The sequence below is a fragment of the Neofelis nebulosa genome, chromosome 3, assembly GCF_028018385.1.
Source record: "Neofelis nebulosa isolate mNeoNeb1 chromosome 3, mNeoNeb1.pri, whole genome shotgun sequence".
NCBI lineage: Eukaryota > Metazoa > Chordata > Mammalia > Carnivora > Felidae > Neofelis > Neofelis nebulosa.
The window spans coordinates 151,850,809-151,863,224 of NC_080784.1; the positions used below are offsets into that span (position 1 = coordinate 151,850,809).

The 12,416-nt window shown below is 37.2% G+C and overlaps 1 protein-coding gene across 3 annotated transcripts in view; it reads right to left on the reverse strand.

Moving 5' to 3' along the window:
- The window catches only part of STAP1 (signal transducing adaptor family member 1), a 53,754-nt gene that overhangs the window by 24,662 nt on the left and 16,676 nt on the right, over nt 1-12,416 (reverse strand). For all 3 annotated transcript variants that reach the window (XM_058722406.1, XM_058722405.1, XM_058722404.1), the window contains exons 4-6: nt 8,776-8,847; nt 3,346-3,459; nt 819-875 (exon numbers count right to left, since the gene is read on the reverse strand). In XM_058722406.1, coding sequence (XP_058578389.1) covers nt 819-875; nt 3,346-3,459; nt 8,776-8,847 — 243 coding nt within the window. The remainder of the gene's footprint in view (nt 1-818; nt 876-3,345; nt 3,460-8,775; nt 8,848-12,416) is intronic.

Genomic DNA, 12,416 nt, shown 5'->3' on the forward strand with positions numbered 1-12,416 from the left:
AAAATAAATAAGGAAACCTAAAAAAAAACCCAGCATCCATCATCTCAGTAAAGTGCAGTGCTTATCTCATGTGACTGCAAAGCCTTTACTTAGGAACTCACTTTGGATAGTCTGTACTTAACTGACTTCTTCTCTAAAAGTATCAGAGAACATGGTCCTTCTTTGGGGGCTGGCTCTTAAAGTACCTAATGTTTATAAGACAGTTGCTACAGAAGCTTCACTTAAAATAATGGTAGACATCCTGCTGCAACTGTTAACTATAAGCAGATCTTACTATTTGTCTCTGAGAAGATGCCATGGGAGTTGAACAGGTAAGCATCCTTTTGTCTTAAGACTAACTAAACAAATGTTTAAAGGTGAATATTCATTTTGATGGTCCTCCTGTTATATTGTTTATGTTATTCATAAAATTCATTTCAGCATTTTATAAATACGTATTAAATGAATAAGAAAGGAATTGGAAAGTATTTTAGATGATGCTATATGAGCTGTAACTATCAGCATATACAAAGAACCATTGTGTCAAAAGACCAAAAAGTAGATCTCCCTGACCACCTGTTACTCTCTAGCTAGCACATGGCCTGGTTTATTTTCTTCATAACAATTATCACAATTTTAAACTATTTTGTTTACTGCCTTTCTTCCTTTCCATCCACCTCATACAAATATAAATTTCATGAGTAAATGTACGGGTATATATCTGTCCTTTTCAATTCTTGTATCTTCACTTTACCCCTTTCACTCTGTATGGTTCATAGTCAGTGTCCAGTAAATATTTGTTGAATTAATGAATCAATCAAAAGTAATGTCCTTCCTACCTCTGTTACTGTAAGAATGAAGCCTCTCCACTCTTCCCCACTTTCTGTGTTTTCTGTCTGAAGATGAAAACAAAAACATAAAGAAGAAAAGACATAAGTGTGAACATTAACACTTTTATTAACTTCAGGTAATTTTAGAATTTCGTATGATTGTTTCATAAGACTCCAAATGTGTAAGCTATCAAAACCCAGCAAGGTTGACAAAATGCATATCTTTCTATTGAAGCACGTTGTTTTAAAAAGTCAGTTGTAATTTTTAAAGCACTTTAAATTAGTTGAAAGGAAGAAACAATTCATTTTCCTTTTTGTTTAAGACAATGTATATGTTATGAAATTTCAAAACTATTTTCTTTTGTCAGAAGTATATAGCTTCAATCTATCTGCTTACCAAACAAGTAAAATCATACACATTTACTTTTAAAAAAGTAAATGTTATTCACTTATTTCTGCAATGTGTTAATGGTTGATCCACCCCACTGGTATTTAATATTGACTGGCTTTAAGTTTGCAACCAGGTAAGACCAATATAGTTAGTCCTTAAAAATTTCCAATTCTTAGCTCTAAATCCTACTAATATAGCCAACATTTATTAAGTATTTATAAGGGGCAGCTACTGTTCTAAGTACTTCACACATTAAATGATTTAATCTTTATGGTAATTCTGCAAAAGGTACTTTAAGAAATTTTTATTTTATAGATATGCTCATTTAACATATTTATTGAGTACCTTAAGGGCTAGACACTATTCTAGGTACTGGTTCACATCAGAGAACAAAATACTAATCCTTGTTCTGGAATTTTGGATCTAGTTATGGAATAATATATCATAAGTAGAATAGTAAGTAAATATTGTAGCGTCAGAAGGAAATAAATGGGAGAAGAAAATGTAGAGCAGGGTAAGAGACATTGAGAATGTCATTAGGGGCTAGGGGAGAGGAAAAGGGTTGCAATTTTAATAAAATGGCCCAGGTAGTCTCAGTAAGAGAGATACATCTGAGTAAAGACTTACTTGTGGATGAAGAAACCAAGGCATAAAGGAGTTAAGTAACTTGCCTACAATTACACAGCTGATGAATAAAACAGCCAGAATTCAACCCCAGACATATGATTCCAATCTCGTGTTCTTTATCCACCATATCAGACTCATCTGGGAAGTTTGCTTAAAACAAAAAATCTGGGGCCCAGGGTTAGGGGTAGGGCCTAGATTTCCTAACAAGCGATTCCTAGTACAGTATTCCCCCTTATCTATGGGGATACATTCCAAGACCCCCAGTAGATGCCTGATATTGAAGATAGTACTAAACGCTACATATACTATGTTTTTCCTGTACATACATGCCTATGATAAAGTTTAAATTATAAATCAGACACAGAGATTAACAACAGTAATGGAATAAAACAATTATCACAATATTCTTCAATAAAAGTTATATGAATGTCGTCTTTTTCTCAAAATATCTTATTGTGCTGTACTCACCCTTCTTCCTGCAATGGTGCAAGATGATAAAATGCCTACACGGTGAGATGAAGTGAGGTGAATGACGTAGGCCTTGTGGTGGAGTGTTAGGTTACTACTGACCTTTTGATAAGGTCAGAAGGAGGACCATGTGCTTCCAGGCTGCAGTTGACCACGGGTAACTGTAACCACTTTAAGCGGGGGAGGGGGACTACGGTACTGTAAAGATTCATGAGCAGTGCTTGCAAGGCCAACTCGAACAACTTCTTATTCAATTGCAACAATACGTTTAACACTGTAATTGTCGGTTGACTTTAACTGGCTCGCTTTGAATGTCAATTCAAGAAAACCTTTTTTTCTGTGCAAGTGCTAGCTGTACAGTGATGAATTTAACAAACAAATTTCTGCTCGTGTGGGGCTTAGAGTTTTATGAGATTAATACCATCTTTCACAAACGGTGTATATCTAATACACAGTTCTTTTCTGAATTTTTCTAATTGTAACAGTAATGTTCTTTATAGTTTTTTGTTTTCCTTTTCTAGCCCAGAATCCAGTCCGGGATCACAGACTGCATGTAGCTGTCATACGCCACAGTTTCCATAATTGGACACAGGTGTCTGGCCTTCCTTTGGCTTTTCTCACAGTGATATTTTTGAAGATTATAGTACAGGCCAATTGCCTTGCAAAATATCTCTCGATTTGTGAAATGTGGGTTTGTCTAATTCAGTAGTTCCAAACATGTATCATGTTGGACACGTCTCAGATTCATCTGGGAACTTGGTAAGTATCAACTCAAGAACAACTTCTTAAAAACACCAGGTGGGATCTCTGACTTTGCCAGAGGACAGAAGTGTATGGTTTCAGTGTGCATGTATACTAAACAAGTGGACAGGCCCTTTCAAATCCCTATTTAGAAAACTGCAGTTTTTGGCAAGAGGCAAGAAATGTGAACAAAGAATGAGACTTGGCAGGTCCTCTTACGATTCCTCTTTACCTCAGCCCAATGGGTTGTGAAGAGGTGAGTGCTATTTATAACAACTTGTTTCCAACTAATTGCGTCTCCTCACTCACCTTCAGTTGCACTTCCTCTTTTGGTAAAACAAGGGTGAATTTTGCGCAATTCTTTTCGGTTGAATTCTGGTCAGTAAGGCATGTGAGGTCTATTATGTCTAACTTGTCAACATACTGCAAAGATAAGGGAAATCTCATTAAATTGTTTCATGGGTAACATACATTAGTTCTAGAAAGGAGGAACATAAATGATTTGGACCTTGCATGAAATCCTGGCTTTCAACTGGGCATCGCAAGCCTTCCGAACTCAGAAGGCATTTGGAGATGTATTCTGTGATGGTGTGCTGGACCTAGCCCACATGACTTTGCAAAAGCTGATTTTTTTCATTTTTAGGAAGTTTGCAAGCCAGTCACTAAACACAGCTGTTAAAAATTAAATTATATAAACATACAATTATATTAAAAACAAAGGTAACTAAAATTCAAAACTCATTATTTTCTAATTATATTACTACATTGTATTTGCTATGCCCTTGAGGTTATTTACATCCTCATTTCTGTTTGAGGGAAATACTATCTAACAGTGTATTACCATACCTTTCTTCCCAATTCAGGAAAGTCACATTGATAGGTTAAAATCAGCTGTGGTGGGAGTATTTACACCTTGGAAATTGGTAAACCTTACAAATTAGGGCTTGATTTATTGTTTTGTTAATTGTCCTAGGAGCCAGCAATTTTTTTTCTGCAAAAGCTAGATAGCAAATGTCTCAGGCTTTGCAGACCACACAGAGTCTCTGTTGCAAATTCTTATTGTTTTCATACAACACTTTGAAAATGTAAAAAGCATTCTTAGCTCATAGACTGTACAAAATCAGGCCACTGGCTAGATTTGGGTCAAGGGCCACAGTTTGCTGGGCTCTGGGTAGCAAAGTGAGGGGTAAAATATTAATAAAGCAGATAAAATGTTAAAGTTTCTTGTGTCTGAAACTTTTTCATTGTGAACAGAACAAAAAAAATTGACAAAATATTGTCCCATGATTCAGAAATTATCATGTTGTTTAGCAAAGAACTTACCCATGTCATTATCAAAATAGGTGAAGTTCTAACATACATGATTATTGCTTTGCTTTCCTCTTATCATTAATGTAAACAAAAATATCAGTTGACATTCATATCAAATGTCACATTTAGTGACAAATTTATTAGGGAAACAGCAGATTGGAAGACAATTGCATTTGTCAAATCATGATTGAATTGCAATTTTAGTTGCCTGTGGATCCAAGTTCAGAAAGATCAATGAAAGTATCTGTGAGAATCAATTACCTATATAGAAACTATAATAAAAAATATTGTAGGGGCGCCTGGGTGGCTCAGTCAGTTAAATGTCTGACTTCGGCTCAGGTCATGATCTCACAGCCCATAAGTTCGAGCCCCACATTGGGTTCTGTGCTGATAGCTTGGAGCCTGGAGCCTGCTTCAGATTCTGTGTCTCCCTCTCTCTCTCCCTGTGCCTGCTTGCACTCTGTCTCTCTCTCTCTCAAAAATAAACATTAAAAAAAATTTTTTTAAGAAAGAAAATATTTTTAAAAATTGTATATTTTATTTTTTCAACTTTGTGCTACACATTCTTTATATCAGTAATATTTATAATAAACTTGTATACATATATTCATACACATGATTTTTTCAAGAATGCTCTTCTTCAACATTTATCACATCACTGGTTATAAGGATCATATTAAGAAATTCCTCTCTTAGCCCAATACAATTAGAATATTTCTTCTGAACAACTGGTATATCTGGGCTAATCTGTATGCAGCTGGTCAGACCTGTTCTCTAGTGTGGGAAGATCAGATCCACCTCCAGTAAGTATAGTAGAGTTTTTATGGCATAATTTTTTTTTCTGAATTAGCCTCATTCTTGACTTTTTTATTTTCCTCTGTTTTGCCCAGTAGAACTTATTTTACTAGGTTCTGTTTTGTGTCCTTATTTTATTTTTCTGAATAAAGTAAGGCAGAAAAATAAGTAAGTAAATTTTTTTTCCAGACCTATTTCTATAATGATGAAGTTGTGGGTTCGTTTGGGTTGACCTATTTATTTTCAATGGACAAAGAGCAATTAAAAATGGACGGAAAGGTATAAGGGAAGCAGGACAGAATTAAAAAATTGCACACAAATCTTTTTCTGATGGATTGTCTAGATTAAGCTAAGTAAACTTTGCTGAGACAAAGGAGGAAGCAACAGAGGAGGAAGTGGCCGAATTAGATAGAGTGCTGATCTATTGATTAGAAGAAAGGAAGTTTTATCTTTTTTTTTTTTTAATTGTAGGGTTGAAAAGAGCCTTAAAGGTCATCAGTCTAATCCAGCTGCCATCTGATGCTTGAATCTCCTCCACGGCATCCCTCCCTGTAGCCATCCTGTCTATGTTGGAATATCTCAAACAACATGGAACTTATGCCTCTATGCCATTCTGCCTGCTAGCAAGCTTTTCCTTGTATTAAGGCACAGTCATTCCTCCAGTTAATTTCCATCCAATGGTCCTAGTCCTCTTTCTCTGTAATAACATGAAACGAATTCATTGACTCTTTCACATGACCTCCTGACAGTCTTTCAAATATGTCAAGGCAGCTTTAAATTCTTCCCTACTATAAGCTGAATTATCTCCATTTCTCACCTGTTCTATCTCTATGCTTTCTCCTGAGACTATCGCCCCCTCCCCAAATTTCCTAAAGTCTGCACCCTCTTTTTTTTTTTTTTTTTAAATTTTTTTTTTTTTTTCAACGTTTTTTATTTATTTTTGGGACAGAGAGAGACAGAGCATGAACGGGGGAGGGGCAGAGAGAGAGGGAGACACAGAATCGGAAACAGGCTCCAGGCTCCGAGCCATCAGCCCAGAGCCTGACGCGGGGCTCGAACTCACAGACCGCGAGATCGTGACCTGGCTGAAGTCGGACGCTTAACCGACTGCGCCACCCAGGCGCCCCGTCTGCACCCTCTTTTAACAAAATGGGTAGATGGACAATTCTGCAGTATTTCATTGTAACAGTCTGTTCATGGCATAGTGGTTAAGAATGCTGGCTCAGGAGCAGGACCTGGATGGTACCCCTTTCATTAATTGTCTGATCTTGTACAACTTCTGAATCCCTAAACTTGACTACTCTCATCTATCTATAAGTGGTGATTAAAATAGTATACCACTCAGAAGAGTTGTTATGAGAATTAGATGAGATAATGTATGTAAAATGCTTGAATGCGTGCTATGTGGCAGCTCATCTCTCAAGTCCTTACATTCATTATCTCGTCTAATCCTTTTGATAACCTCATGTAATGGGTGATTCTTTTTATCCTAATTTTAGGGATTTGGAAATGATGTTGGACAAGATCTTTTATTTGCTTCCCTGGGTTTCCTTTTATCCCTTTACCACACAGTGCTGTGCACAGGAGAGGGACCTGTGGGGACAACATCAAGGGCCCCTTTATTCCCATTGGGTTGGACCCTAGTTAACACTGGCAGGAGATCAGAAGCCTGAGGAGAGTGAGGTATTTATGCAATTGCTTCCTCAGTCAAAGATCTTACTCCTCTCAATGCAGTCATCTTCATACACTTCTGTTCACTTTTCTCCCACTTTTTTTTTTTTTTTTTTAAATTCTGGGCATCAAAGTAGGGAACTGTTCCTAGCCTCAGAGTTCTATTCTATCCTTTGTAGTTTTCCTATATCCTGTCCACTGCTTTGAATATAGCATCTTCATTAAGCTCTCTTCAAAAATGCCCAATCTGAGGGGCTCCTGGCCGGCTTGATCAGTAGGGCACGAACTCCTGATCTCGGTTGGGGGCATATGTAAGTTCGAGCCCCACGTTGGGTTTAGAGATTACTTAAAAATAAAATCTTTAAAAAAAAAATGCCCAATTTGAGATGTCATCTGTTTACTACCAGTTTCCTGTCTGATATACTGACACAGACAGGTTAAGTAACTAGCCCAAGACCCACAGTTCACAGTGGCAGGAGACAGGATAACAAGCCAGGCAGTCTGCCTGAAGACCAGGCGGCAGTCCTAAGCTGTACTCACTAAGCTGTACTGCCTCATGCCAGGTAGCAAGTGAGCAATAACTATTCACTTACCCACTATGTATACTGTACAAGGGTTAGACCAGGGTCTCTCATAGTCTCACTGACATCAGTAGGAAGTTGGAAGGCACAACAGAGGGACTCATTTTATTAAAATTTATTATGGCATTTGAAAACACCTCCATATGAATCTTACCTGTCCAGAACTCTGGTGAAAGTCATTTTAAGTTTGTTTTTGTTTGTTTGTTTTTACATGTTCTTATTTTTTTTTTCAATCTTTTATTTAAATTCTCATTAGTTGACATATAGTGTAATATTGGAATAGAATTTAGTGATTCGTCACTTACATGTAACACCCAGTGCTCAACACATTTTGTTTGTTTGTTTCTTAAATGATTTCTGGTTAATGGCACTAAAATACCTACAAGGTGGAATACATCACAAAGGCTGTTTTTTCTGTCTCTTTCATTAAATCTGGGCATGTAATAATGATGTTCCAAGAACTGTGGGCTACTGAATCCATGGTAAAAAATGTTTGTATTTAAACAAGTTACTAGATCATAAAATCTCCTACAGGTATAGCATTCCATGGTAGGCAAACATTTGACACTAAAACACTACATTTTATTTGTGGGAAAAATGAAATACACAGTTTTTGATCTTTGTGGAAAAATTGAAATATAAATCAAGTATTTGATAGGGGCGCCTGGGTGGCTCAGTTGGTTGAGTGTCCGAATTGGGCTCAGGTCATGATCTCACAGTTCATGGGTTCGAGCCCCACATCCGGCTCTGCTGACAGCTCAGAGCCTGGAGCCTGCTTCAGATTCTGTGTCTCCCTCTCTCTCTGCCCCTCCCCTGCTCACGCTCTGTCTCTCAAAAATAAATAAATGTAAAAATAAAAAAAATTAAAAATAAATTATTTGAAATTAATACTAATAAATAAATCTCAGAATCTCTTTATTCTCATGCTTAAGCTCTTAGAAGTCTCTTTAGCAGGTTATGTTTTCGTCTCCCTAGAAAAATTAATGTTATGAGGCTTTGGGGATCATCTAGTTTCTTTCGGATAATAACTGCATGATACAGCCAGATAAAAAACTGGGGAAATTAAGGCTACCCCTTGGCATTAAGCAAGTTTTGGCATTAAGCTAAAATTTTCACTTTTCAACTAAGTTTCTACCATTGGGATCAGAAAGAAAAAAATGCAAAACTAAAGACACAAGTTTATATCTTCTTCGTAGGTGCCCTGGAAACTTTACCATAGGTCTTATATCTGATAGTATCCACAGATATCAATGTTCTTATTTGAATTGGTTTTACTAGAATATCTTTACTCTTGAGAGACAGAAAACCCCAAATGAATAAAACTATATAACATGTCTATATTGGAAAAAATTGAACGAGCCAAATGTGTTTAACTACTTACTGTTGGACTTTTTTTGTCAGAATAAAAAAAAAGTGTAGTTCCTCTCAACTCTGTCCAGTAATGTTTATACTCCTGTGGGAAAGAAATTAAAAGCATTATTTCATTGGTATATATTCAACTGTTTTCTTGTTACCACTTTTCTTTGTAACTCCCTTAATTGCTGTTTGATATAGGTTTCTTCTTTACCCTGAGATAAATCACCTAACTTATGGCTTAATTTTACATTTAACTCCTTTTTTTAAAGTTCATTCATTCATTCATTCATTCAGAGAGCAAGGAGCAGCAGAGAGAGAGGGAGAGAGAGAAAACTCCAAGCAGGCTCTGCACTGTTAGCACAGAGCCCAACGTAGGACTTGAACTCACAAACCCTGAGATCGTGACCTGAGCTGAAACCAAGCGTCGGACTCTTAAGTGACTGAGCCACCCGGGCTCCCCTTTACATCTAGGTCTTGATTAAATCTTTCACAAATTTATTTTAGCATAAGGTGTGAGGTAAGGATGTAATTTGATTTGTGTTTAAATAGGTCATTTTTTAAAACTCTCCCCATTGATTTAAGACACTTGACTTTTATGTAGGCATCAATGGAAGCCTGCACCTGTAAGAGGAGCCATTTAGGGGTCAAGATAGGACAAGCATTAAATATCTAGATTCCAGGACAATTGAAAGGATTAAATAAATTGGCATATGTAAAGCACTTAGCAGAGTACATGGCTTATAGTGTGGGTCCTATAAATAGTGTACGTTTATATAAATAAAGGCAATGGAATAGTTCATAATCATAAAAATAGTTTAACATCAAAGCTAAACATTGAAGTCCGAATTTCACTCATTATTGCTACATTCACATTATTATGGGTTTTATAGAAATACAACTTTTTAGGTTTAAAAAATTTAATAACCTAGTTTCATTTCACTCAAGTGAAAGTTATTTAAATAAGGGGAATTTACATTCTGTGAAGACTGGCTGTATTACAAAAGAATGACATGGGGGTTTCGGGAATAAAATCCTTCCAAGTGTAAATACTTACCTTCATACCCAGCTCTTTCCAAAAGTATGTTTTTAAAAATTCCAGTTTTATAGACATGTTAATCATTCCTTTAGAGTTTAATAAGCTCAATGTTTATGACATGCTGGATTATCTTGACTTATATTGAGGATTAATGTAAGAGAATTACATGATTTTTTTCTTATGCTTATAAATGTGAAGACACTTTTATATATTATGGCATTTTGTGTCTCTTTAGTACTGACATACCATTTATCCTTTCTTAGTCCATCAAACTGTTTCTCACCTCTTCAGAACTGATATACTTCTTTTCTCAAATAATGGAAACTCTATAACCCATCTTGTTTTTATTTGTCTTGGTTCCCACGAAGCTCAAGATTAAATTCATTTTGAATTACAACAATCATCTTTCTCATGTTCTTAGTAGAACTATTTTATCCCTTTTTCTTCATGGCTGATAAAGTGCTATATTAGTTAGCTTTTGTTGTGTAACAAGCCACCCTCAAACTCAGTGGACTAAAATAGCAAATGTTTGCTATTTCCCATTATTCTGTGGCTGGATGATTGTTCTTTGGATATACTTCACTGTGGCTGGTCTAGGGGTGGCCTCACACACTTGCCTGGGGTCCTAGCTGGGAATGCAGAACTGAAATATGTTTTGGTCTTTGTCCCCCATTTCCTGGCACAGAGATCCTAAAACCCTTCAAATTTCCTGAATGGTAGGACTGTTTTTGTTACTAGTAATGAGTCACTTTACGTAATACCTGAGTTTATACTAATGAGATGACTTAGGATGGAATCCCTGGATAGCTTCAAGATAGGTCTGGTGGCTAAAAGGACAACTGATTACTGGGTTGGAACTTTCAGCCCTACCCACCAACCTCTAGGAAAAATGGGGGATGGGCTGGGAGATTTAAGTTTCATAAAAATTCTTGAACAATGTGATTTGATAAAATTCCTAATTGGTGAACACATTCACATGTTGAGAGGTTGGTACAGCCAAACTCAGTACGGACAGAAGCATGTGTGCTTGGGGCCTTTCCAGATCTTGCCCTATGGACCTCTTGATCTGCCTGTTCATTTGTATCTTTTACCAGAAAATGTAAGTAACGTGGCTTCCTGAGTTCTGTGAGCCAGTCTAATAAATTATAAAGTCTTCAGAGGGAATCATGGCAGCTTTTGATTTATAGTGAATTGGTCAGAAGTATAGGAGGTCTGGGACTTTTAGTTGGTGACTGAAGTGGAGGGCAGTCTTGTGGGACTGTGCCCTTAACTAAGCGGTGGGGTCTGCACTACATCTGGATAGGTAGTGTCAGAATTCAGCTGAATTGTTGAACAGCCAGATGGTGTCCAGAGAGTCAGAGAATTGGTTGTTGGTGTTGGAAAACACTCTACTGAGAAAACCAGAGTCTCACTCCACAGGGTCTTGTCTCCAGTCAGGTAAGCCTATATTTGTTCACATGCTGGCAGATGGATTCCCAGGAGCAAGAGAAGGCAAACCTAATGTGTGAGGTTTCTAATTTTCTCCCTTTGTCACATTTACCAAAGCATGACCTAGTCCAGATTTCAAGGGGTAGAAAAATAAAGTCAATCTCTTCATGAAAGACCAGAGAAGTCACATTTCAAAGGGGGAATGCATACAGTGAGGCTTGAACAAATTGGTAGTATTACTGTAGCAATCTACTTCAGGGGCAGAGTTGGAATGTGGGACAAGTTTCTTTGTCCAACCCTGTGGTCTTTCCAGTCCATCCTACCTCCTAATTGAGAGCTGGCTATAATGTTACATAAGGAACCTGCTGATACCTCCTGAGCTAAGAACAAATTAACATAGAAAAGACCAATTCAAAGGGGCATAGGATTGAAGAATCAGCCAATGTGTTATTGGCATTGCGATAGCATTTACCTGGTTTCTCTGCCACTTTCTTATGCCCTCCAATCTATCCTGCACAGTACAGCCAGAGTGAATTAAGAGGCAACATGTTCAACTTAGCCCCTTTCTATCCTCTGTCTGCTCAGCATATTAGGAGAGTAGGTGTTCTTTTTCTGGTCCTGCCATGTGGTAAAGGGCCTCCAGGAGGGGTAGGCTTGTGGCTTTTAAACTGAGTTACTGAGTGACTCAAGGTAGCTCAAGCCTACCTAAATCTGGTATAAAGTGTTAGCATTGTTTTGGCCATAAATCTAAACTACATAGCGATAGATTTTATTAATGATAAAAGTACCTAATTGATCTGTGTGGGATTCCTCTGTCTTAATTTTTAATTGGTTTCAAAATTGGGAGACAGAAAAAAATCCCAACAAATGCATATAAAAACGTATAGAGCAGGGGAAGAGGGATTAACTGCTAATGGGATTTCTTTTTAGCAGGATGAAAATGTTCTAGAACTAGATAGTGGTGATGTTGAACAACTTTCTGAATATATTAAAAGCACTGAAGTATGATGATGATGATGGTGATGATGATGGTAATGACCATTGTTTTTCCTGTGTGAGAGTGTACTGCTAGGGGACCAAGAATAGAGGTAGAAACCAGCCTCCTGCTATTGCCTTATAGAGTTGTTCAAGATTGAATGGAATAATACTGTGTGTAAAGCACACGGGACCTGGGACATAGCAAGTGGACCATAAATGTTAGC